This window comes from Ricinus communis, chromosome 9, assembly GCF_019578655.1.
Source record: "Ricinus communis isolate WT05 ecotype wild-type chromosome 9, ASM1957865v1, whole genome shotgun sequence".
Taxonomy (NCBI): Eukaryota; Viridiplantae; Streptophyta; class Magnoliopsida; order Malpighiales; family Euphorbiaceae; genus Ricinus; species Ricinus communis.
Window position 1 is genome coordinate 122,490 of NC_063264.1, and position 27,133 is coordinate 149,622.

General features: G+C 35.4%; 5 protein-coding genes across 8 annotated transcripts; 3 read left to right on the forward strand and 2 right to left on the reverse strand.

Annotated features, from left to right (window-relative positions):
- Window positions 1-31: 31 nt before the first annotated feature.
- LOC8260706 (scarecrow-like protein 3) lies at window positions 32-4,717 on the reverse strand. Of its 2 annotated transcripts, none has more exons than XM_002513061.4 (3): window positions 4,074-4,717; window positions 1,730-3,146; window positions 32-368 (listed from the first exon to the last, which is right to left on the reverse strand). In XM_002513061.4, exons 2-3 carry the CDS (start codon window positions 3,142-3,144, stop codon window positions 176-178), a joined length of 1,608 nt encoding a protein of 535 aa, XP_002513107.3. In that variant the 5' UTR covers window positions 3,145-3,146; window positions 4,074-4,717; the 3' UTR covers window positions 32-175. The 2 variants fall into 2 exon arrangements, with proteins under 2 accessions (XP_002513107.3, XP_015570998.3); XM_015715512.3 differs by having other exon boundaries at window positions 102-363; window positions 4,074-4,714.
- Window positions 4,718-8,554: 3,837 nt separating this feature from the next.
- On the forward strand, window positions 8,555-13,665 carry LOC8260708 (probable inactive purple acid phosphatase 27). The gene is made up of 13 exons (XM_002513063.4): window positions 8,555-9,159; window positions 9,253-9,340; window positions 10,862-11,128; window positions 11,243-11,351; window positions 11,540-11,654; window positions 11,790-11,922; window positions 12,030-12,217; window positions 12,303-12,489; window positions 12,575-12,642; window positions 12,720-12,804; window positions 12,902-13,090; window positions 13,175-13,255; window positions 13,383-13,665. The coding sequence occupies exons 1-13, from the start codon at window positions 8,813-8,815 to the stop codon at window positions 13,443-13,445; spliced, it is 1,920 nt and encodes a 639-aa protein (XP_002513109.2). The 5' UTR covers window positions 8,555-8,812; the 3' UTR covers window positions 13,446-13,665.
- An 86-nt stretch (window positions 13,666-13,751) lies between these two features.
- Window positions 13,752-21,139, reverse strand: LOC8260709 (crossover junction endonuclease MUS81). Of its 3 annotated transcripts, none has more exons than XM_015715338.3 (15): window positions 20,440-21,139; window positions 19,774-19,862; window positions 19,614-19,692; window positions 19,436-19,522; window positions 19,211-19,336; window positions 18,533-18,767; window positions 18,176-18,380; window positions 17,958-18,082; window positions 17,669-17,817; window positions 16,936-16,993; window positions 16,330-16,512; window positions 15,468-15,547; window positions 14,958-15,105; window positions 14,325-14,411; window positions 13,752-14,041 (listed from the first exon to the last, which is right to left on the reverse strand). In XM_015715338.3, exons 1-15 carry the CDS (start codon window positions 20,631-20,633, stop codon window positions 13,931-13,933), a joined length of 1,956 nt encoding a protein of 651 aa, XP_015570824.2. In that variant the 5' UTR covers window positions 20,634-21,139; the 3' UTR covers window positions 13,752-13,930. The 3 variants fall into 3 exon arrangements, with proteins under 3 accessions (XP_015570824.2, XP_015570823.2, XP_015570825.2); XM_015715337.3 differs by having other exon boundaries at window positions 14,868-15,105; XM_015715339.3 differs by lacking the exon at window positions 20,440-21,139 and having other exon boundaries at window positions 14,868-15,105; window positions 19,606-19,692; window positions 19,774-19,798.
- A 281-nt stretch (window positions 21,140-21,420) lies between these two features.
- LOC8260710 lies at window positions 21,421-22,479 on the forward strand. The gene is made up of 2 exons (XM_002513065.4): window positions 21,421-21,829; window positions 21,921-22,479. The coding sequence occupies exons 1-2, from the start codon at window positions 21,421-21,423 to the stop codon at window positions 21,935-21,937; spliced, it is 426 nt and encodes a 141-aa protein (XP_002513111.2). The 3' UTR covers window positions 21,938-22,479.
- A 2,770-nt stretch (window positions 22,480-25,249) lies between these two features.
- On the forward strand, window positions 25,250-27,090 carry LOC8260711 (protein JINGUBANG). Its single transcript, XM_015715342.3, has one exon. The coding sequence runs from the start codon at window positions 25,402-25,404 to the stop codon at window positions 26,713-26,715; it is 1,314 nt and encodes a 437-aa protein (XP_015570828.2). The 5' UTR covers window positions 25,250-25,401; the 3' UTR covers window positions 26,716-27,090.
- The last annotated feature ends 43 nt before the right edge of the window (window positions 27,091-27,133 follow it).

Genomic DNA, 27,133 nt, shown 5'->3' on the forward strand with positions numbered 1-27,133 from the left:
TCTCATGGTTTGCTTCAATACTGGCCGCGTAGTTCTAGTTTTTCAATATCCTAATCTGTTTTAAGTTAATTGTTCTTGATCTCCTAGTATTATTTGTATTTTTCTTTTTTCTTTTTTTTTCTTAATTTTGTAAAAGCTAATTAAAAAATAAATAAAATCTTGCATTTGGTAGAAATCATTCACTATAGTATAATAGAAAGAACAGTTCAACTTTGGAAAAGCAGAGAAAGCTTTTACGGCATTGCAGAAGAAAGGCTGCTAAGCGTTGATTGTGCAGGAAGCAAGCATGCTGAGACAGAATTGGGACCTTGGCCATATATGCAATAATGGCTGCATCTTGACCCCTCACACCACCACCGACCTCTGCACTTCACTCCAAAATGGTAAAAGAGAAGTTATTAACTAATGAGCACCAGAACTTGCAGAATTTGGCATTTCTTTGCAGTTCAGATTGCATAGATGTAAATATTGATAATTTGGATGTTTATGCTGGAAGACATGTATTTGGCTACTAAACTAGCCCAATTCGTTCACTTCAGAGTAATGTTTGAAAACGAAGAATGCCTGCTTAGATTAATTAGGCCAGGATAGGGTAGCCAATTTAAATTCCCACGTTGAGCTACTAAAGACCAAGACGATCTTTAGTCCTGGTAGTGCTTGCTTTTGAGGAAACACCAAGCACAAGCAATAATCTGCACAGATGAAAAACTTTACCACTGTGGCTACTCTTTCAGTTTATTTATCATCGGTTCCTCAAGACTGTAGAAGTGTTAATGGAAAATTCTACGAGCAATTCCCTTGAGCCATTTCCACAAAGCACTTGAGAGACTCATTTGCACTATAGCGAGATTGCTAGAGCAGCAAGCAAGACAGCCAATAGCTTTAGCAGCACTATCATCATCAGACTCACCATTGATAGGGGAAGGAAGCTCATGGGAAGAGCATAGGGAACGTGCAGTTTTGCTTCTCAACATGATGTTGAGTAGCTTATGGTTATGAATTTTGCATTTGATGAGGGAATATACAATGGAAGTGCACTAAGCGTTCTTGGTCGGAATCTAGTTAATACAGAGAGGAGAAGAATGCCGGTAGTTGAAGGTAGTGGCTTTTCCGGTTTGCTCAAGACTAGGCAATGGCAAGGACAATTTCAGCATATCAAAACACTGGAGAGGCTGTTTTTCAGTATAATGTTTCTGTTGTGACCTACTGAATACCATGTACTGCAAATCAAACTGAACTTCAAAATGATATTAGTGTACTCAGCTAATAATCAGACATAGGCCACCATTGAGTCAGTTTTAGGAGATGGACGAAGACTTTAGATTTGGAGTTCTATGATTTGTGAGATTTAGATGACGATCATGTGTGATTGTAGCTAGAGACTAACCTTCAAGTATTTACAAGAATTTCAATTGATTCTAGTTTTATATCCTATGAAAACTATAGAAGAATATGCTGTATTCAAACTTTTGAAAAGCAAATGCAAGAAGCCCGACCACTAGTAAATCAATCAACTTTCCTCTCTATTATTACTATAGATGCAGAAAAGAAACTACATGGGCAAACAAAGAGCCGTTAAAAAAAAAGAAGAAAAAAAAAAGAAAAAAAAAAGAAGAAAATGTATAAGAACACTATGCAATTGCAGACAAAACCTTAACATCCTTTATACATGAAACTGGGTAAAAAGAAAAGCACAATCTGCAAGCAATCAATAATCTCTCAATCATACCTCCTAAATCTCCACGCAGATACTGAGAAAAGGGGTCTATCCTGCCAGCAAATAACCGAACATCCATTCTCTTCTTTGATCTTGTATCCATCATACCCATAGCTTTGCAGCAACCTGCTTGCCTGCAACATACCATGGTAGCTCAAAGGAACTCTCCCAAACCCAGCCAATTCAAGCCTTAGAATCCATTTCTCCAGCTTCTCATGCCTTTCTTTTCTTTCAATGCCCTCACAAGCAATGATGTTCTTAATTTCCTCCCCTAATAGCATCTTCTCTACTTTTTGTCGCTCTATTGATGGTCTTGATACAGTAGATTCCAAGCAATCAAAAAGTGCAGCATAAAAGTTCAATGCTTCTGTGACCCTCTCCATTAGAGTAAAACCATTATGATTTGATTCCTGCTCGGTGATTACCATCAATTTTGGTGAAAGACCCCAAAGTGCATTTAGGAAGCTACCCATCTTTGGTGAAGGAGCTAGAGATAATGGGGACAATGCTGAATCAGGACTTGCAGTATAAACATGGACCAAATCTTTCTCCAGCCATTCACCTAATGTGCGCTGGTTTTTGCCTATCTGCAAAGGTATGTGAAAGTGGTTAGGTTTTGAATTCTTTGTTGCTGGCGATTTTTGTTTAAGGAGTTCATCATCGGCTGCCAAGAGGGAATGTAGCTGGAGTACAGAACTAACAGCAAGAGCTTCTCCTGTCTTAACACGCAAACTTTCAATGTCTAGATCCTCTAGTTTGCTCATGATAGGATTGAACTGAAACGGTATATCCAACTTTTCAGCTTCTTCCGTCAAGCGAAGAGCCATTTGCTCTAAAACTTCTTTCTGTTCATGAATACCAGTAATTCTCAAATGGGGTGGACCTTCTGGCCGTGCACTTAATGTTTGCAGCAGATTTATCCATTGTGCAGGCTCAAATGAATTAAGATCAATAATATGTACCATCTTTTCTCCTTCCATTGCTTCTACAATGGCCTGATTCGTGATCACATACGCAAGCTTTAAAAAGGGGAAGAGCTCAAAGAATAATCTTTGAACAAGAATTTCCTCAGACACCAAATATTTTTTTGTGAAAGTGAGGGCTCTATGCAAACAAGGCCAACCTTTTTTAAGAATCCTATCAGCGAGTGCCTCAGTGAAGTAAGCAGCGATGCGCTGCATGGTATCACCGTCAGCAGAGGCTAGGTGAGAGATATGCTCAAGGCAAATATTTGCATTTTCGACGCTACCAGCAGCTACATGGCTAGCACAAGCATGAAGAAGATGGATTAGGTATAAACCTCTCTCTTCAGATTTCAATTCCCTCAGCCATGGGTATGGTGATCCGTATCCTGGGGAAAGTGACATCCAGGGAAAAAACTGAACTGGTGGTGAAGTTACAGATGACGCTCCATCTTCTTGAGCCATTCCTGCAAAACAGAAATATAGCATTTATATTTACATAATCAATCCAATTCTCATGAAGATTAATATTAATCAATATTAACATTTGTCCAAGACTATAATAAAAATAACAACCCCAAGGAAATAAAAGCAAAAGAACAATTAACAATAAAAGAATTAATGATTTTATGAAAGCTCCCATAACTTATCAGACTACACAAAGAAAAACGACAAGAGCTGATTAGCTTGAGAATATAATTTATTTTGCTTTCATAAATCTCACTAACCCAACAGTGTTTTATTTATTAATTTAGAGATAAGTACATTGTCATGCTAGAGGGGTTAGTGGGACAGAGGAGGCACTCAAAACGGAGAGCCATAGCGGAACTAGCATGTCCCAGGCTACCAAGCCAAAGCCTGGTGGTTCCAGCAGAGTATCTAACTGCAGAGAAATGCAGGTAACAAAATAGTGATTCTACTTCCAATCTTTTAACAGTATTAGATGAATCACAATAACAGAAAAAGAAAAATGATTGAGGCCAGAAACTTAACATTCACTTCGGTTGCTGAGTGGCAGAGAATAGTGAAACAAGAGCTATAAATGAAAGACGGTTGTTTAGCCAAGTAAAGATACAGTGCTCAGTTGAGAATTATCCTGTTTCTTTACTTTCGAAACTAAGAAAATGAATCTCAAAGTTTCCTCAGTATCCAAATAGAGTGTTAAACGAACTTAATCAATTCAAAAACTATAGTTCCATTATTTTCCAATATCAAACCAAACTACACGACAAACAAAAAGAATTCAACTTTCATGCACAGAGCATACGATATTTTCACAAAAAACTTAAAGCAAGCTCGACTTGAGTAATATTTCTTTTTTTTTTAAGAAGAGAAATCAAATAGCTGTGTGTGCATGTGCAATCGAATTGATAAAACAGAGACAGAGGAATTACCAGAGAAAGTTGTTAAAAGACAAGAGTGAATTCAAATTGACAAGTGGGTATTAAAATTCACCAAGAACCCAACAAAACCCCTGAAGAAATTCAAAATCTCGGTTGGAGTTCCTAGTTCTCCTAGTCCATGAAAAGTGGGTTAAGAAAAGCTTGTTGTTCAGTGTGGGAGGGTTAGGGTTTTGTTGTTGCAGAAGTGAGCAGTGAAATTTGGAGATAAAGGCGTTATGTTGAAGGACTTTTTCCATGGCTGCGTTGGCGACAATACAAGAGGTTGTTTTTGTCGTCATTTGTGTTTGTTGTCCCTTGGAGTGATCAGAAGAATATGGAATTTCTTGGATTACAGTTTTAACCCTAGTTTCTCTCTCCCTCTCCCTCTCAGATGGAAAATACTACAACTGTCTATCTCTGTGTGTGTAATTCCAAGTTTTGAGTTCTTTTTGTCATTATGTGAAGTGGATGGAGAATAAGAGCTGGCCAAAAAACTTGGTATTATGCTAAAACATAAGATGAGTCCAACCATGCCCTAACAAAACAAAACAACACTCTTTTTTGTTGCCTAGTGGGCATTTTGCAAGGACTCTAACAAGTCCCAACAAAACCACCATTTTGTCTTCTTTTCAAATGCATCAGACCATTAGACCATCCACTCGGTACTTCCTTCTTACATCAAGACAAACAGACAAAGGCAGCTTTGGGAAAAGCCACAAGTAGTAGATAGCATTGCTTTTTAAACTTTAGGTTTGGTGGGAGCTTCTTGTCATTTCTATCCATAACATACCTTCCCACCATATTTTTACTACTGCTTCTGCTTCATTTTATCATCTGCAATACAATTATAAACTAATCAACAAAATTAAATAATTAATTATTATCACAGCCTAGTGGTACACCACATACTAGATATGTTGAATCCAGTAGTGGATTTTCCAACAGCATTTATATGATACCCACTCACTTACCCATATCTTATTGTTTTTCACTTTCTTTTGTGATCTTGGTGAGATGGGGATAAAGATTATTTATTTATTTATTTATAATAGGGCTAATGGCCAGCAGCAGTCCATGTTAGTTATCCATTGAGTTAGCATTAGTGCAGTTTATTAGGATTTTTGTTGGCTGGTGACACTTCTTTGGTGATGATCCATTTAGAACCATGACTCACGTGAGATTGTGGTTACTGTACTGTCTAGTTCAACATAAATATTTGTGTGCATAGTACAATAAGTTAGTGCTGCTGTAATTAGAATAATGTCTTAATTCAGATGGAAAAGCACGTGAAACAGGGTCATTGGAAGCATAAATGTTGAATGTGAACTAAGAAATAATATGGGTATGATCATACAGCACTAAATGCACTGATCCCATCATTTCTTTTTGTTTTTCTTTTGATAAATAAATAAAAACCAAAGACTAAAACATTGATAGGAAACAGGCTCATGTTTCTATGGGTAGAAAATATTAGTAGGAATATGCGATTTGCAGAATCACTACTTTATACCTCCTAAACCATCTTCGTAATCCCCACCGCAATAATTATGTAAAGATGATCTTAGTACATTGATTAATTTTTTTGGTTTTGTTTAAAGAAGGGGGGGCTGGTATATAATAAAGATTTGGCCATTTTAATAAGACACCGACTGGCTAACTCTATACATCATCAGTAGACAACTCAAAGCATCATCTCTTATATATTACCTATGATGCTGTTGACATGCATATGATACTATTTAGGGTTTATGTTTGCTGCCAAAGATCGAAAGTCAAACTAGGGTTTTGTGTTTGTCTCCTTCACTTATCAACACCCTTTCATCAAATATATCTTATCAGAGAACTTCAATATAATCCAACAAAATATATATATGTATGTGTAGAAGTTGAGCTCTAGAGATGTTCTACTAAAATCTTGAGGTGTATATATAATGTCTCTTATTACTTGTACTAAAATTTTGTTGATATGTCATAAAATTAATTTTGTTAGCATAAGTACATAAGTTTATTTTATTCAAATAGTAATCATATAATTCTAAATTATCGAGATTCTATATAGATTTTCATCTATAAGAATTGCATTCATAATACTAAAAGTTAAAATAATAACAATAATTGTAAATTAGATAAAGCAAGTGCTTGATACAGTCCTGCTGTAGGTAGGTTGTTGGCTAGCAAAAGTATGCCAAACTTTGAAAGAGGTCTCTCAAATTTTTTCTTTTTTATGTCAATACTTAGAGCAGCCAATTAAATCGTGATCTGACTCTATCTACCCAAGAATTAGTTTTCTCATCATTTAGGTAGGTGGTTGATCAGAATCGATCAAAGCTATATTATATAAAAGACATGAGGGGATGTGTTTTCTTCAAGGTCTAGGTATCATCTTTGAAAGAGAAAGGTTAACTAGAATTAGGTTATTGTGTTATGCTTTTTGGTTAAGATTAATTAGCTTGTGACATAGAAAGACATGTAAAATTGGTATTTTCCTATGAAAGGTGGGTTCTTGTCTTGAAGGGGGTCGGTCTAAACAAAGTTGAGTGGGGGGTGTTTTCAAGGCAACACATTCTTTTGTAGGCTAGTGGTGCCAGGAGCATGTTTTGGCAGGGAATTTCCTGTTCAGATAAGTTAAACTATAAACTTTTAAGTAAACTCAGCAGATTGTGCAGGTAACAACAAAAGCTGAAAAGGACCCACAAGAATGTTTGCTAGATTGATTTATTTATAAGTCTTTTTTTAGCATATTTTTCTAGTTTAGTTTTGGAGGGAATAGTCTGAACTAAGGCAGATGCCAAGGAGGAATATATGAGAGTATGAAACGAATTTCAGGAAGGAGGCAGAAGCCCTAGTAATTAGGTAATGGCCTGATATGTTGAGCAAGTATAATAATGGTATATATGGACCAACTGATGAGCCCATATCCACTAAATAATTCTGATTTTATATCCTTAGGCAACAGACACCAATGCTCTTAATATTCTTGAGCATAATGTCCCATAATCATCTTCTGTTCTTTGATCAAACCAAAAATAAATAAAAAGAATCTTCTGTTGGAATTCTGTTTGAGGCGAGTATAGGTAGAGAATTTGGTCAGAAGTAAACAAGCCCAAGTTGAAATATCAATTTTCAAAATGGCCCAACAGAAATGAACTCATGGGTTTGAGCTGCACAAGGAAACAACACGTATTCAGCACTCTTTTTTTTTTTTTTCTTTCTTTCTTTTTCATAGCCGTTAAAGGCTTCTGTTCTTTCTGCCACTTTGAAAGACATGAGATCATGTCAAAACATGGGCGGGAGCAGAAAGTCATCAAGTTCTTCTGTAAAACATGAGCCACACCTAATATTAACTTCTTGTCCTTCTTGAATTGAATCACTTGACATGTTGGTATCATTTTAAGCCTCTTTGCTTGTGCAGCTTCTACCTCAGTTTCACCATTTTGGATGTTGAATATAAACTTGTTATTATTTCCTTGATGTTGTATTAATCGTTGACAAAAGATGATTTCTGCTCAATCACAGTCATCTCTTTCAGACGTACCTGCAGGGAAAAGAAAATATCATTGTTGACCCTTCTTAAAACATATTCCAATTGAGAGGTTTTGCTACCACGAAGTCCCATTTTATATGGGAAAAAAGAAAACAACAACATTAAATTCCATGTGGAACAACCTGAAAGATGAAACACCATTTCTTAAATTGGTGCATGCATATATAAAACCTCTGGAAATGTAAACATATACAAGTTTCTAAATTATAAATTATAATTCAAAATTGGGATGTCATCACTTTTGTCTTCCCTGAATAAATTCTTGCACTAGTTGTCTATACTCATACATGTGGATTCTCCATCTGAAGTTTATGTTTATAAGCATAAAACACATTAATAATTATTGATCTTTCATATTCGAATGAGTAATTATTCCGTGATTTAACATTTTAACATCCGTTTGAGAAATCATATATCTTTTTAAATAAAAAAAGTAACACATATTTTTCGATTTTAACATTTTAATTTATTTTTAAAATATAATTATGTATGCTCCACAATATATGTTAGTCTAAAAAAAAAAAGGGAAATTCACATGCAAGTAGAGCTCACCACACATACAACATCTTCATGCTTTTTAGACTTTAGGGAGCAGAAATATTCAACTTCCCCAATCCCTCTCTCTCTCTCATTATTTCTTTGGGTTTTTGTTTCTTTAAATACCATGAAGTTTTCTAATTTGATAATCTTGTAAAAGGAAAACAATATCATATATTGGCATGGGTATTAATTGGTATATTTATCAATATTAATCAAGCAACTATTTTTTCAAGTTTTATGTCATTTTTATTTTACAAATATTTAATAATCATTCACTTTATTATTATTATTATTATTGTTGTCATGGCTTAGAAGGATAAGGAAGCAAAATATGCATTGGAAGAAGAAAAGCCAGGAAATAGACAGTTAGGCCTCTTTGTTATCAACATCAGCATAACCAACAATGTTACGTTAAGAAACCAAAACCAAAACTATGTCCACTTTAAATTTAGCAAAATGCCATAAATACAGAATCGAAGCCGCCTCACAATCAAACCTCAAATTCAGACAAAACAAAAACAATTAATTCATCAGAATTTTATTTCCCTTAGTACTTACCATCCAAATTTCTGTAACCAAAATGTCATATTATTAATAGCAACCCTCTACATAAAGAACAAAGCAACAGCACAATCCGAATTAACCTCAACCTTATACACACTTTAACATGGAACGCTGGAGTTGTTCTTGGGTTCTCAAGCTTTTCTTCATTCTAGCCATTACGTTACCTTCTTCTTCTTCTTCTTCTTCATTGCCTCCTTTGATCCTGAATTCCACGATTCAGCACCGAAATTACACGGGGATATCTAGCTTTCGAGTGCTAAATAGAAGAGCTTTGACTCAATGTTCTTTCTCTAATCCTTATCTTCAAATCAAGATTGTCACCTCAGGAAATAATAATAATAATCATAATTACACCCTCTCCAACGAAGAATTTGTGAGTGTAACAGTTAGTGGAGTTTTGCATCCTTCAAAAGATCATTGGGTTGCCATGATATCACCTTCTAATTCTGAGTAAGAGTTTTATATATACATTATGTATATTAACATTAACATTATGTATATAATTTGTTCTAACATATGTTTATATATATGGTATGTCTGCAGCGTCTCGGATTGTCCTCTCAACAAAATCCAATACATACAGACTGGTGATCTCGGCGATCTTCCTCTACTCTGCCATTATCCTGTTAAGGTGCGCACCAAATTAATGTTAAATTAAACTGGTGATTTGTTCCGGTAATATTATTCTTATTTCGAGAGGAAGTAAAAGAAAAGAATGTTACAGTAACATATAGGAAATGATGTTGTATTACGTAACGTTGTTTGCATCACAAGTTAATTAGGCTAACGTTTGAATGAGATTAGGAAGTACTCAGATAATTATGAACAACAGAATGATATTTAGTCGACTTATTTTATGTTAATTGACAATGTTTTCCGATTTTATCACCTAAACAAGACTGACTCACTATAGAAAGAAATGTGTGTTTATAGAAAGCTTGACATTATTAGGATAGAAATTATTGGAAAGATCCCACAATGGGGAGAAGTTTTTCACCACTCAAATGTTATTCCTTAATTATTTAAGGCTAATTAAGGTTTGTATCATCAATGTTCATATTTTTTAAAACTATTTTATTAAAACTCCTCGTCTTTCTTTCTTTTTTAGAAATTTTTTTTTTTTAATCCTATCAAAAAAATATTTTTTATTTTTTTTGGCTCTATCCACTGTTGGATTAATGAAATATATCAGTCTCTTCTTATTCAAGTATGAAACACTTAAAATAGATATCGTTCGTTCACTAGTCGATTGAATATTCAAAAGAATTTCTTATTTTATGATACAAGTATAGGAGATAAGAAAGAAAATTGTTAATTTTCTCAGAACAAAAGTAGCAACTAACAAAAGAAATTACAAAAGAAAGAAAAGAAAAAAAACATGCCAATAAATCTAGCACCCCCACATTATGGGCAACCTGAAAGAGTAGAAACCAAGACATTGTGGGCAATCATTTTTCTGGTTATTCCTTTCTGAAAATGATTAAATCTTTTGATAGACTGACTATCTATGAACATGTGTTAATATATTTCATAATTCATATAAAATATATTGATGCCTTAATGTATGCTTATATAATATATGGGGTCCTACACATTCCAAATGTCGACAAGAATTTGACTCATTTTCTGTTTATATAATAAAGCTGATTTCCGGTAATGCTGAGCCCGTTTCTGTGTCTGGTTTTGGGCATCGTATGGTTTATTCTGAGTACTAAAATTAGTTGAAAAGTTGCATGTCGTTAAGCTTTTTTAGGGTACTTGTGTCTTTATACTAAGTCAGCTCTAACCCGGATATGTTTACTGTCCCTTTTCCCTTTCTAATGAAAATAAATGTAACACTCAGAACTCTTGGAATTGAAATTGGGGCCATGCCATCACTAGATTCAACATCTAAACATTTAATGCATATTCTTACAGTGTTTAAGAAACTTCACTGTACATATATGGTTGCTTCTTAAGATAGACCATATACTGGTGGGGTCCAGAAAATCCTTAAAGACAGTGCCTTAGCAAGCCTCTTTTGTTGTTGGTTCTATTTTAGCTAACAGTAAGAAATAACCTGAGGAGATAGAAAACATTTATTTACAAAAAAATTATAATAAATTAAGTTGTTCTTTTCTTCATTAAATATTTAGAGTCATGGAATTGGCAGGCAGAATATGTGAGCAATGATCCGCACTATCTAAGCTGCAAGAAACAAGAATGCAAGAAATACAAGAACAAGAAATGTGTAGTGACCAGTTGCAGTGGTACAATAAAGTTTCATGTCATCAATATCAGAACTGACATTGAATTTGTGCTCTTTGCTGGTGGATTTGAGAGTCCTTGCATTTTGGCTAGGTCTGCTCCTTTGAAATTTACCAATCCAAACTCCCCATTGTATGGACATATTTCTAGCATAGATTCAACTGCAACATCTGTAAGTCTCATCTTTCTGCTGTTACATTGCTTGTGTTCTTGTTCAAGATCCTATTTACCGCTTAAGAAAAATAAGAATATATACATATACTTTAGATCATTATTTTTGATGCAGATGAAAGTAACATGGGTTAGTGGGAGTAAAGAACCCCAACAAGTAGAATATGGAGATGGCAAGAAAGTGGCCTCACAAGTTACAACGTTCTCACAAAAGGATATGTGCAGTGAGTACCTCATTTTCCAATTCTATTATAATTATAAGTCAGTCGAGTGTCTGCTTGTAATTTCAACTTGCAACCCTATTCCCATTCAAGAATTTCCAAATACCTGAACATTTGATAATTTGCTATACTGCCTGCCAAACTCATCTGCTTCTAACTAAATGTCCATGCGACTCTTCTAAAATCGATAGGTTCTGTTCTTCCAAGTCCAGCCAAGGATTTCGGGTGGCATGACCCTGGCTATATTCATTCAGCAGTCATGACTGGACTCAAGCCTTCAAGCAACTACACCTACAGATATGGAAGGTACTGCATTTTCCCATATCAACCATGTAGATGTCATCGTTTAAAGAAAAAAAAAAAACATGCATCTTTTAATTGGAATTACTTACATTGGAAAGTTATTTATATCCAACTGACCCGATTATTCTTCTCATTCAGTGCTTTAGTTGGCTGGAGTAGTCAAACTCAGTTTCGGACTCCACCTGCTGGAGGAGCAAATGAAGTAAGGTTTCTTGCATTTGGTGATATGGGAAAGGCTCCTCGTGATGCTTCTGCTGAACACTACATTCAGGTAAAATTTATCTATAACTAACCCCATTCAATTATATTACTGCACAAGATTGGAGGAAGAAAAAACATTAGCAGAAGCACAAATGTAGTGATAATATTTTTATGCAGCCAGGATCTATATCAGTGGTTGAAGCTATGGCTGAAGAAGTAAAATCTGGCAGTGTAGACTCCATCTTCCACATTGGAGATATAAGCTATGCAACAGGATTTTTAGTCGAATGGGATTTTTTCCTTCATCAAATTACTCCGCTGGCGTCTCGAGTTTCTTACATGACTGCAATTGGAAACCATGAAAGGTGATTCATTCTTTTTAACACGTAAACTTTAGCTCTCTTGATATGTCGAACTCTCCTATGGGATAATATTATAAACCCTGTTCAGGGATTACATAGGAACAGGAGCCCTGTATGGAACTCCTGACTCAGGTGGAGAATGTGGAGTTGCTTACGAGACCTACTTTCCAATGCCAACCTCAGCAAAAGATAAGCCATGGTATTCCATAGAGCAAGGAAGTGTTCACTTTGTAGTCATGTCAACCGAGCATGATTGGTCACCCGGTTCTGAACAGGTAAAGAGAATTTCTTTTCCACCGTCTTAAATTCGATATTTCTTTTTCTGCAGATTTATGCAACTGATGTATTGTCCTGTTGTAGTATCAATGGATGAGAAAGGACATGGCATCAGTTGATAGGTGGAGAACACCTTGGTTAGTCTTTACAGGGTAAGTTAAGGTTCATTCAGCACTGAATATTACATTTCTTAACAAGTGATGTAACCAATTGTGACAATAAATTTCAGGCACAGGCCTATGTACTCATCCGATTTGCTAAGTGTAGACGGAAAGTTTGCTGGTTTCGTAGAGCCATTGCTGCTGGAGTACAAGGTGAGCAATTGTATTTGACTTGGACAAGTTATCAAATTTGGCCGGTTTTAGTTGCTGCCAGTTTCGAAAAACATCTGACCTTGCTGACATTAACTAGGTCGATCTGGTGCTATTTGGCCATGTTCACAATTACGAGAGAAGCTGTTCTGTGTATAGAGCAAAATGCTTGGCCATGCCTACCAAAGATGCAAATGGGATAGACACATATGATCACAGTAACTACAAAGCACCTGTGCAGGCAGTTATTGGCATGGCTGGCTTTAGTTTAGACAACTTCCCGGCCTTTGTGAGTTCCCTTTCTCATGCAAAATAAAGCAAATTGATGTTTCCTTAGCACAGCCTAACCTTATCCTTCATCACCAATCAACAGGTCCCCAATTGGAGTTTGAAGAGGATTTCAAAATTTGGCTTTTCACGAGTGCATGCGACAAAGGCAGAGCTTAAACTAGAGGTTAGTTAACTCAACTTGGGATGCTTTCAAGAGTCTAACCGAATAACCGTCAACAGAAAAATAGCAGTTTTGAGTATGTATTTGCTTGCGTACACAACTCGTATAACTCATTTTCCCATATTTGCAGTTTGTGAATTCACATACAAGACAGGTTGAGGATAGTTTTCGAATCATCAGGAAGCAAAAATAGATAGGCTGATAGATAGCAGCCAGTTGTAGTTACTTCTCTAGATGGTATCTCTGCACAATTTACCTTCTCCAGAATCAAACTGGTGTTTCTCTATACAGATTACATGCACCAACATGATTAAGTAACAAGACAACAGTGTTTCACTAACATTAAAATCTTCACCGCCAAAGGCTAATTTTACAATATTCAGCCCATGCATCCAAGGCACTTGTTGCATCAATCCATCTGCCACCACTCAATGCATTTAGATGCATGGCACAAGTGCCTCTTTGTTGACCATCACAATGAAAATCGTTAAAACGCATGGAAATTATAACTATAATATATATTGCTACTCAAGGTCATGCTCTAATGACAGGATATGATATATTACACAGCATAACAAAAGCAGAGCAGTAATGAAGCAAATAGCTTTTGCATACCCAAAAAAGAAAAACAATCATTCACGTCCTCATCTCACTTTGCTTATAAGAAGACTCAATCCCTCAATTGTCATTGCCCCAGACCAATCGGAAGATATTCCTACTAGCAGTGGCACTGATAGCATTGTTACTGTGCTTCCTAAGCATCTCCTCTTGTGCACAAACATCACCGTCCTTCCAAAGCCAAATAGTCCATGTTGAGTAAATATGAGGAGAAAATCAATAAATCAAAATTCAACAGATCACAGCAAAAAGAATAAGACAAATAGCCAAGTAAACCATGTATTCTTCAGACAAACGTCAAGCCCTATAAGCAGATATAAACATGTGGGCAACAGTAAATATTGTTGAGATATTAATAATATTTTCTGTGCTTCTTTATCCCTGTGACACCAACTGAGACCACCTATTGCTCCAAACTATATTCTAGGCAGTTATTAGTGGAAAGAGAACTCACAAGAAGAGAATAGGCACATGCAAGAGATATAAGTGTTGGATAGAGATCTAGAACAGCAATGGCAATTTCCTCTGTTACTTGTGGAACCTGCACCCAAAATTCCAAGACAACCAAAATAAGTTTTCACTTTATAACAAATAACCAAGCACATAGTCCACTTCAAGAATTAACAATGATATCCCAGAAATACGCCGTCTCTCTCTCTCTCTCTCCTACATGCACCCTTTGCATCCCCGTGCCTCCATGAGGATGCTTCAGGGCTATAATGGGGAAATGATCCCAAAAATGGCTTTTGAACATATGCTGTCAACACTATTGTCCTGAATATATCCACAGAAGAGCCATAAATGATCTAAATCCGATTCTTTTAGAAATGTTTTTTAGATGACCTATAGTATTGTCTTGAATATATGCACAGAAGAGCCATAAATGACCTAAATCCGATTCTTTTAGAAATGCTTTTTAGATGACCTATAGCACTTCCTATAAATTAATATGGTTTGATGAACTACACTACCCACACCTACATGAAATGTTTTCTACCTGCATGAGCTGAATAGCAAATACATCACTGATTGTCATCTTCTCTAGGTCTTGACACCTTTTGATAAATTCATCAAAAGGAGGACAGACCTCATTGCATTTGGGCTGATCTGCCAGCAGCTGTGAACTATAGTATTGAGTTATGGAATGAGTGAGATAGCCATACTTCTTGAGCGTATCACGCAAGCAACTTGTTCTCTGCACATCAAATCCTTCCAGAATCTCAGTTGTAAAACAACTGCCACATAACAGAACCATAAACAGTTAGAAGAGAAATTGGATATATACAACCATTATCAGCACAAAAAGGTCAACTTGTTCCAAACCAACAAGCTTAACTTGACATTATGGCATACAATACCCACCTGACAAGGTTAACTTGCATGGCATTTAACATCCTAATTGATAAGCTATCATCTTGACTATTTCATTCAAAATCATCTTTTCTTAATCATCATTAACCATTACAGGCATTTTCACTGCATTATGACGACATTAATCACATTATCTAAGAAATATACAATCAAAGGTTCAAGAGGATAAAAAACAAAAGAGAAATTCCAAAAAAGAATGTGACAGCTAGGAAAAGAAAAGGCTTACGCTGTTTTGATACTTTCGGCTGCTTCACAGAAATTTGGATCACCTTCCACAAGATATATCAGCTTCCTAAGTCCACATCGCTAGTAACATGCAAATTATTGCCCCAATGTCATTATGGTATAACCAGAGTCCACAAATTAGACGTGTCTAATTAACAAATTTGTGCTATTACTGCTGCCAAATGCATAAAAATCAAATTTTTGGAAGTAACAATCTACTCCACATTCCAAGCATGTTTTTTCATTTTCACGAGCTGCATAGATTCCGAATGGGGAAAACCAATAAATGTATACAATTCCTTCTTCACTTTACGTCTTGTTTTCTCATGCTCATCCCATTTACATTTTAAATTATGATACACCTTCCAAAAAAACCTAGCACATCTAGAATGTTCAGCACTTGAAGAATATAAACATATTGTTAGTCTGGTACCATGCTTAAGAAGTTACTTATTGCCGAAACTTCCAGGGAAAAGGAAAGTTGTCCTCTTTAACCAAATACGGAAGAAAAGGGTTCGTGCACTAATTTACAATTTTTTGTGCTTAAAACAATCACTTAACATTGATTAAAGATAAGTTCAACTTTAAGCATCGGTCAAAACAAATATTGGCTACTTGGACTACTTCTCCTTTGTGGTTTATAGTGTTAAAATGAGGAGTGGAATCATAAAACAGTGAAAAGGTCAAATTCGCCAATGAGTTTACACTTTATAGAAATCGTTAAAGGGCCCATAACTGATCATGTCTCCGCATCAAATAAGAACAAGAACTTTGTGACTACCAACTAGTGGAAAAGTAAAGATCAGAGCAATAACAAATTTAAAAAGAAAAAAGGTAAGAATGTCAATAGAGATAAAACTGACAGAGAGAGATGGCAGAAACACAACCAGAAGTCTCAGTTTCTGATCTTTATAGCGGTGATCCCTGATTGAAGAGCGCAAGTCCTCAACCTTTTTCCTCTCAACAATAAAATCAAGTACGTATTCACTGTGGAGATACTTATGGCGAGCTATCCATATTCCATCTCCAACAGGTAACCGCCTAACCTGAGGAAAGGACATGTATGTTTTGTGATCGGTCATATCAAGCAGAAATTCAGTGAAAATTTGGCATTTCCACATAACATACAGCTGAAACTGAACCAAGAAAAAACTTGGGGATCCAATGGCACAGTCCCAGAATGGAAAACAGGAGCTCCAAAATGGAATTGGGACACATTCTCAATATTTGTAGGAAATTTTCAGTAAACTCAATTGACGATCATACTTTGTAGGAGCTCCAAAGTGTACTAAGCCAGTAAACTAACAGTCAAAGAGAGAATATTATTAGATATCCAATTGATGATCATTTACTAGTTAGACTGAATTAAACTAGATAGTTAAAAACTGTGTAAATATTAACTTGCCATGATGAAGCTTCCAAAACAAAACAGATAAAAAATCCATCTTTGAAGGATTAGAAAAGCTTACCACTATTTTAATTTTGTGTTCTTTACAAATGTTTTCGATAAGCTTACTGCACTTTGACCTGTAAACAACAAAAAATGCATGCAAGTTGTCAAAGTTGTGTCAAGCATCAGTATAGCATGGCAGCAGAAATAGGAGTTCAAAAGAACCAAACACTAAATTTAGAAATGAAAATCAACCAAAAATAAATGCACGTCAACCGGCAGACCTACCAAGGAACAGCACCAAAAATTAATTCTATGGAAAATTTTACTGCCTAAGTATAACTAACTCGTATCATTTCATCCAAAATAGTCCGCTAGCACATCTCTTACCCAAACATTAAACTGTCATAAATTTCTAGGAGATCGAGTGTGGATAGTTTGCTTCATTACTTTTTCTTACAACTGTGAACATAACAAATCTTTCCTTGTTACAAAAATATATAGCATAAGAGACAAGTACACACTAAGAAGTAACCAAGATCAAACTCAATATCATCACAAAAATATTTATGTCAAATCAGACGAAAAAAGATAGAACCACAAAGTCTAACAAGGCAGTGTAAGTGTGCCATCTATGTTATGCAACCACATACTACCCCAAGAGAAAACTTATTCATGCATACTAATTTTGCAATTTCCATGCAGGAAACTGCCTCTATAATTGTTCATGGAAAATTTAGTGATTTAAATCCTATGTCAGAAAGCAGAATAGATATCCCCAAGTGGAGCTAAGCAAGCTCCCAAGTACCAACCCCTGAACGGCAAACTGCTCTCTGTCATCCAGTACCAAAACTACTTCATACACATCCTCAAATCTTTCTCCTAAGCTCAGAGGCGGCATGTTTAAAGTGTTCAAGTTTGCTTCCAGGCCATTCAAACTTGAGTTTTTCACAGGATTTTCCTGCAAGAGAATAGGCAAAGACACTAGATAATACACACAGTTATGAGAGGTAACAAAACAAGATGCATTGCTTTTCTAAATGAAGAAATACCATTTCACAATATCAATGAATAAAATATTGAATCTCACTGCACACATACAGATGATGAACAAGCTCTCAAGGAAAATGAGTCATGCGCAGAGCGGACAGAACATGAATTTGATGTTTCTCCACCATCAGAAGTTAAATCCGTAACACTTTGGTGATCAACAAAATCTACTATACCTGATCGACTACAAAGGCTCCAATCAGAAAAATGTCCGCATTATTGAAAAGGAGTTGTTAGTGGATACTGGCATTTAGAGGTAAGATTGTTACCATTTGTATATGTGTAAGCTGTTGTTGTGAATTGGCAGTCCTTTCTAAAGCTCTGAAGCTCTGAATGCAGACCATAAACTTGATCTTCTCGAAGACGACACAGAACTGCCGGCCAGAGAGATGAGATCTCCTTGTTCCGGGAAGTTTCTGAAACTTCAGTGAAAGCATGAAGAACTTGTACCTTAGAGTATCCCATGCGCAAAAACTACAGAATGAAAAATCTAAATAAGAACAAAAATTTTAACAAAAAGCAAATTAGAAAGGAACTGAATAAATAAGATATTGCACTGATGCATGGTCCTAAACCAGGGGAAGAAATTTTATTTATATTTAAAATTAGAAAATTAGAAGTCACACCCTCTGAAGTGATTCGAGAGGAACATCAATTGGTTTCTTCTGCCCGCTTACAGCAACAGATGAAGATGTCACTGCTCCAGCAGAATCTAGGCGAGCAGAGTCTAGATCTAATGCACTACTCATGTCCGCATCAAAAGGCTCCTCCGCATTAGCTGAGCCCTCTCTAGGATCCGACAGACGAGATCTCATGAGACATTCACAAGCTGTTTCCCGCCCTTCCTCAGTCAGCATATACCTGAAATAACATTTACAACCATTTAAACCGTCAAATATGCATGTGAAATGAAGAAATATGCAGCATGTAAATCCATGAGCCAGATGACACATCAGGACTTCTTCCAAGAGTGAAATTTTGACTTGCTAAATATGAATGACTAGCATACACACACAATACAACCAATCAATATCTGATAGACATAATGCTTTTAAAACATATGGCATGCATATTGAACTTTTGTGATGTCTTCAGTTTAAAATTCATCGTGCACCACATGGACATATTCAAGCTCTGTCCAAAGAATCCTTTTGAAATTTAAAGGATGGGCTTATATGAGTTCTTCCAGTATATCCTAAAACTAATGCTTCTGGAACATAGAATTTCAACTTCACAAGGTTTAAGGAAAAAGAAGATGATGAGAAAAAATTAGAACTAACAAAAATGTGCAAAACAAAGCCTACTTTGCTGGGCAACTTGATTTAACAACTAATCCTTTGGTTATCAATGTCTTCATGCAGTTCCATCCACTATACCAATCTCGAGGAGAACTTCCAAATTGTGCTGGCTTCCCTCGTCCTTTTTCTGGCCTAAGAATGCACATACAGTACTGAAACCATCAATCTACTTCCATAACTCATTTATTAAATAAATAGGCATTTTGAAATTAGCAGCAATAGAACACATACGCAATAGGAACTCGAGATAGCCCACTTGCTTCAGCTGCATCTATAAGCTCCTGTTTACGCATAAACTCATTACCATTTGAAGTCCCCCTATTACAAGATGTTATTCCAATCAAAATTTCAGAAATATTTATAAATTTGAAAATACAAAAATGACTAGTACAAAATTTCACCTTACTACCTGTAAAGGGTTATTAGTAATGCATATGCCACAGAGTTCTTCTGAGGCATATATTGTTTTGCTTCCTTGCCTCGCTTAACTGAAAAAATAAATGTAAATGAGCAGGAACATTTAAAAAATAAATACATAAACAATAAAATACAGATGTGATTAAATGTACCTTTGTTGGTCAAATCTTCTGGTTCAGAATTTTCAGGACCACCATCAAAAAAACCCTGCATTAGCTTCAGAATCCATTTACCCACACCCCTATGCCACAGATAACACCTTATTATTCGACAAAGGAAATTTAAGGGGAGAACAGGAACTACATTTGAATCAGGTATGCTTAATTCAAAAGGCTGCATGGAAACTTCAGTCATTTTTCCTTTAGTTGGCATATAAACAAGCTTTTAGAGGCCCGCACATGCAACATTCTTTACCACATGATACCGTATACTTATAACCCAGATTATGTGGGAAAAACAAATGAAGGAGTGCAAAAACAACTATAGAACACAAAGAAACGTGCATAAACGGAATCTGTATATACCGAATTGTCTATCTTTTTAAAAAATTATTACTATCCACCAAAACAGGCCTGTCAAAAAGATATGAAGACGCAGACATAACACAAGCAAACACACTAAACATAATACTAGAATACTGCTGCAATGTAAGGGTGCATTCATGATAAAGATCAAATTTTGACGATCTTCCACTTTAAGTCAATTCCGACGAGATAGAAAATGTAAGCAAAGAAGTCTAAAAGGAAAAAAAAAAAAAAAAACTTTTCAGCACAAAAATGAAAATGATTCTGAAAAAGAAAAGGCAACTACAAACATACTTGATCAGAGATAAGTCCTTGAGAGTTTTAATTGGAGTCTTTGCAGTACAGACACTACTGTAAGCCTTGGAAAGAGTCATGTCCAAGTTCTCTGATATCCCTTTGGGACTGTCTGCAAGTTCTTGCCTTTTCTGCAGCATGTAGGACGCCAGCTCTTCATTTTCGGGGCAGAATACCCGCTTCTGGTTTTGCATGTTGGGGATTTAGGTGATGGGAATTTCTGGGATTATTTATAGAGGGTAGGAGATGACATGGGAGAAATGGAAGATAATATTATATAGGGTTTTCAATTCGGAGGTATAGAGAGAGAAATCGGTGGCGCCAGGTTCGCCAGAATCAGATGGAGTTTGAAATTGATCTCTCAAAGTGGATCGAGCCTAATTTGGGCTGCTGCTGCTGCTTGCTAAAGTACATATGAATACGGCCCGGTATCATTTAAATGAGTCCATTGTGTAGATTAATCTAATTACACATCTCTTTGTTTCTTCTTTCAATCACCATACATTGCTGCTTACTTATGATAAACAAAAAATAATCGAATTGGGTCATCTGCCATTCACGATTTATATCGAGAAGCAGGCCTCATGTTCTGTAACGTGACAATTGAATTATTTTAATGGTTTGCACATTACAAAGCATATAGATTTCAAATTAATTAGTTAGTTAATGGTTATCTAAATTGTTTTTATAGAAGATAAAAGCGATTTCAACCATTAAGTGATCTTTTCTAGTCGTTGAATTACAATAATTAAGAAATTTAGTTCTTTCTTTTGTTTTTAAGTTTAATTTTAATTTTAAAGGTTGATGTTTAAATTAAGGACGAAGGCAGTATCAAATTGATAATTACCCACTAATGAAACGTTTCTGATCACACCAAAATAAGCTGCCAAAACAAAGCCAGTATAATCCTCATTTAAAAAGCTCAAAAACGGAAACGTTTCACCCTCTCGCAGCTTATCTCGAACGCCTCTGCTCACACCAATGCCACCAATCAGGCCCTCCTTCAAGAATTCAATTATTAGTCCCTTCTCTCACTCTAAAGAATCAAAAATTCCAAAGATAAGAGCGAATCTATATGATATGGCAAACCTGAATGTTTACTTCATGGCAATAGCTGGAATAATTATGATTGGCAATGACAAGGTAGCACTTGGTCAAGGATGCCAAGGTGACCTACAAGGTCTAATAACAGAATGTGCAAAGTACGTTCAAAAGCTTGGTCCGGAAAGGGATCCGTCTCAAGGGTGCTGCAATGTCATCAAATTTGTTGATATTCCATGTGCCTTCAAGTATATCTCCGATGAGATTGAGGATGTCATCGACATGGGCAAGGTTGTTCATGTTGCTGAATTCTGTGGCAAAGCTCTACCTCACGGCATGAAATGTGGAAGTACGTACATAACTTATTTACATTTCATTAATTTCAATTTTTTGACTGCCTGTAATGAATCATAATTTCTCTGTGTTTATCTATACTGCAGGTTACACAGTTCCATAAGTAGGTGATGATGTTGAAAGAGCATTAGTAATAATAATAATAATAATGTATAAATTATATGACCTGATGAAATGGTATTTGTAGAAGAAACCAATGTTATCAGGGCAACTGATAAACCATAAACCAATGTTATTAAGATGATATGAAGGGATCAGTCTATAAACTATTTACGGAGACGTGTCTTCTTGCTGTGATGTTGAGCTGCCTAAATAAACATGAACTAAATTTCAAACTAACATAGATAAGTTTCTGGAATTTTCCTGATCATGCCGTTGGAATGCTTTTTACGTAAATAATCAACTGACGCAATGTGGTTAGAACTCTTTGCATGATATGTTTGCTTCACCCAAGAGATTTTAAAAAAGAAAAAAAGGAATTTAAAGTTATGACATAGAAAGAAAGATTAAGGTACGATTTGACAAAGACAGTAGAGCTAACTCTCTAGGAAGACTTCTAAGGACGACAGTCAATGAACGGAGAGGTCATAAAGCCCAAACCTCTATAGGGAAAACGAAGATAGAGTTCTTCCAGGATCAGATGACGTTACCATATAAGCTCCACACAACTCTAAAATGGAGAAACTCTAAAGTAGATTCTATTCTAGACTCACTCTCTAAGTTACTGTTAGTCTGTTAAAGTTGTCTTAAAAAATCACTGAATTAAACCATCACAGAGCTTTTAGACAAAGAGTCTTATATATATATATATATATATATATATGTCCTCTTGTATTGGAATTACATCGCTAATTTGTAAAGATGGTATTAATATGGCAATCAGAGAATTTTTCATCTTGAACAAATAAATAAACAAACCACAGCAAAAACAAGACTTTTATTTTCTTCCTCGTCCTTGAAGGCCCTTAGCGTAACAGTAACCTCTGTCCAGTCCGCATGCCTTGCTACTACTAATCAAGTGCCAAGCAAATTACCAAAACCATCTACAAATACTTACTGTGAGTAAAGATTCAAAACTTCCTTTCAGCATCATTAAATCTTAATCAAGCCTGTACAGAAGAAGCACTTTCGAATATGACAAAGGTTTTTTCTTTTCGAAAGAACAAGACAAAGGGTTAATTTAATGGCCATGATCAAAGATTCTTTTATAATTTAGGAGATGGAGAATTCAAATCTTAAACATATTATACTCCATTATCATTTAAGATTCTATATAAGAAGAAGACTTAATCCAAAAGAGGCATGACACATGTTCCCTTATGTTGTATCTAAGGTTGGTCCAACCGGCCAATCCAAGTAAACAAGTATATTTGTATAGTTTAAGGGAAATTCGTTGGTAGATGACAATTTCATGCATTTCTTTTGTCACAGGTTTTTGCAGCTTTATATTCCTTACAAGGAACAACTGTTCCCTTTATATGTTTGTTTTTGCATGCCTCTAAATTTCAGTTACTATAAGTTTGTATAATTACTACAAACATCTGAACCGACCTTGCAAAACCCGCTGATTCAGGAATTTGGGAGCACAGCACGCAACAAGCAACAATACTTCACGTACCGACCTAGTTAACGGCATACGATTCGGACTAAACTGCATTTCGCATCCATGTTAAAGGGTTTTAGGGTTTTCTATTTGGACCCTTAAAAGCAACATTTATGTTTATTAATGTTTGCTTTTTCACTTTTTCCTTCATGAGAATTAGGGTTAGCCTCCTCCTTACAAAGTCAAAAAAGGTCTATCAAACATTAACAACTAATTAACCTGTGATAACTTCAGGAGTATACACATATTATAAACATATTTAATTCATTGTCTACATTTCCAAAATAGTATGGTAATGACCGACCACTTTTTACATGTTTAAATAAAAAAGATTATGCATACATTAATCTTTGATTAGGTAGTGGTGTCAATTATCATAGCTGGTGGTTTTTGAATTTTAAACTTAAAGTTTAGACGAGCTTTTAGCCCTTCCACTAAGTTATGTCATTTCTTAATTTTCCATGAACCAGGAATATAAGATTGTGATTAATGTGGCCTAATGATATATAGTACGTAGTTAATCAAACCCATAATCCAATTATTTTTAGGGAGGGTTAGGGAGAAATATACGTATTATATGAAAAAGTATCCTTCTAAAGAAAAAGCAAATCATTTTGACAACTTTTAGCTGCTCGAGATGGGGACCAAGGTTTGGTATTCAAGGAAGAATGTTCAATGTTTCTTTTTCTTCTGGATTATAGATGAAAACTGCTATATACATATAATATGCTTGCAACATTTTGACTTACTATTCAACCAATAAAAGAAAATTTTAATAAATTTTGCTACCCATTAAAATGAATTTGACAATTTTATTCTCATAAGATCATAAGCTTTAAGGAATTGCAATTTCGAAATGTGTGTATATTTTGAGGAAGTTTTATGATAGTTGAAAGAAAAATTATGTTTTGAGTTGAATTTTTAGTTTTTTTTTTTTTCATAATTAAATTACTAATATTTGAAACATTGAAGAAATGATGAATTTCATTGCAAAAAACAGATGAATCATGGGAAAACACAAAGTATTATTTACATATTTGATTAAAGATCTAGAATAAGAGCAAATTAATACAATGCTTTTGGCAGCAAATGCCAAGGCTTTTCAATATATACCCTTTCTTTCTTTCCTTTTTTCAAAATTTGGACTCGTGCAGAGAATTCAGATGAGGAGCCTGTATTTGGCCTGCCAACTTTCAACATTAACGTTGTTGCCTGTATTATTTTTATATGAAGTGACAATAATCAATTTCTAATTATATTTACAAGATACAATCTTCTTCTATTATATTGTTATTATTATGATTAGTGTTGGGAACCATTTTGACATGGATAAAGTTTGCAGCCCGATTTTGTACAAATTGACTGATAATTTATTCCAGCATCATAAACATAACTCGTTAAAGAATCAATATTTAGCTAATTGAAAATTAATCCGGTTGATATTTTTATCTGTAAGAATTGAGAGATTTTAAATTTGAATTTTCTTATTAATGGAAAAGTTATTTTATTTTTATAATAAGTAAAAAAGAAAATGCTTGTTATCAGTGAATAAGTTATTGATTAAGTGGGTAAATTGCTTGAATGCAAAGCTGAAAGATGAGAAGATGCTTGTTATCCTGTGATATTTTCACTGGTCTTGATTTGTGATTGGTCAGCTCAATCCTTCCATTAAAAGAGAAACAGAGAGAGGGAGAAAGAAAAAGAAGAAATAAAAGTGTTGGGTGTTCCCTTTGATCAAGTAAACACTAATAACCCACTTCTCATGAACAAACTACCAATATTCAAAGTAGCCGTTGCACCTCTTTCTTGTTACCATTTAAATATACTCACCAAAGTGGAACACTTTCCATCAAGAAATCCGTGTCTCTCTCTCTCTCTCTCTCTCTACTTTTCCGCTCCCCCTCGCTTTATTCTTTTAACTCTTTCTTCTCTCTCGCAAACAGAGAACTAACCCTTTATGAACGATGAATCAAGATTCATGTACTCATATTTTGGCTATTAATCATATGAATAATCCTACTATATCGCAAACCACACCTTCAACTCCATTATTATCTGCAACAGCTAGCAGTTTTAGTATTAGCAGCAGCACCACTAGCACCAGCACCAGCAGTGAGGTTAGTGATGATAGCCCACCGACATCTTTTCGTTTTGAACTCCAAGAGGTTGTCAGTTATGATTATCCGAGCAAATCATTGTCTGGGTCTTGCTCGTATCGGTCTCTGGCAGTACTATCTGAGCATGTAGGATCAGTTTCTTGCTTGGCTTTATGTGGTGAATTCATTTTGAGTGCATCACAAGGGAAAGATATCATAGTCTGGCAACAGCCTGATTTGAGATTGTTTACAAAGTTTGGACAAGGGGATGGCTCTGTTAAGGCTTTGGTAACAGTTGGTAATAAGGTATTTACTGCGCATCAAGATAGTAGGATTAGAGTATGGAAGGTGTCAAGAAGCTCAGAGAATGTATTTAGGCTTGTTGATACACTTCCTACTACAAAAGATTATTTAGGGAAATTCATGAAGCAAAGTAATTATGTGCAAACTAGGAGGCATCATAAGAAATTATGGATTGAACATGCTGATAGTATTTCTTGTTTAACAGTTTATAATGGTTTTGTTTATTCTGGTTCTTGGGATAAGACTCTTAAGGTTTGGAGGATATCAGATTTGAAGTGCTTAGAGTCAATTAAGGCTCATGATGATGCTATAAATGGGCTGGTGGCTTGTAAAGGCATAGTATATTCAGCATCTGCAGATGGGAAGATAAAAGCTTGGGGAAAAGAAGGAAAGACCTCTCACTCTTTGAAGGGAATTTTGGAAGGACATAAGGATGTTTCACTTAATTCAGTTACTGTTTCAGAAGATGGGAAGTGGGTGTATGGAGGGGGATCAGATGGGTTTGTGATGGGGTGGGAAGGAAGTTGTGATTTTGTCAGCTGGAAATTGGTGTCCGGGACAAAGGCACATCAAATGGCTGTTTTGTGTATGTGTTTAATTGGTGAGTTTCTGTGCAGTGGATCAGCTGATAAGAGTATTAGTATATGGAAGAGAGAGGCTTATGGTAAGCTTTGTAAAGTTTGGGTGATAAGTGGGCATGAAGGGCCTGTCAAGTGTTTGCAAGCATCGCCTAATAGTGTTGGTGGTGGTTTCTTGCTCTACAGCGGTGGTCTTGACAAGAGTGTAAGAGTGTGGTGGGTGCCTAAGCCTTCTAACAAAAATACAGGACAAGGCTACAATACAGAGGTAAGAGGAAAAAAGTCTATAACATTGGGTTAAGTAAGATTTTTTATTTCCAAGGTTTCAAAGATGGAGCACTGACTCCTCCTTTTTTCAATGTGTTTTCAGTGCTTCTAATTCTTTTGTTTTAGTCAGTCTGTGTCATAGCTGTGTTGATTAAGATTCAAGCATGAAGAACATAGGCAACTGAAGGGTCTTTTTTTATTTTTCAGGATTTTGATTTTCTTTTTCTTATATTGTTTATAGGGTCCAAAATTTGTGTGTATTATACTTTGTAGGCAAAAGAAATTCGAGGGATACAATCAATAGAGAGGTGTGAATTCTTTTCTTTTTTTCTTTGACATGTCTCACAATTGTAATAGTGTGTTGAGGAAAAACAATCAAGGGAAAATAAATATTCAGTTTCACCAATTACATGATTGATTTGCAGCCTTTTTCTAGTTAAACTGAGTTCACT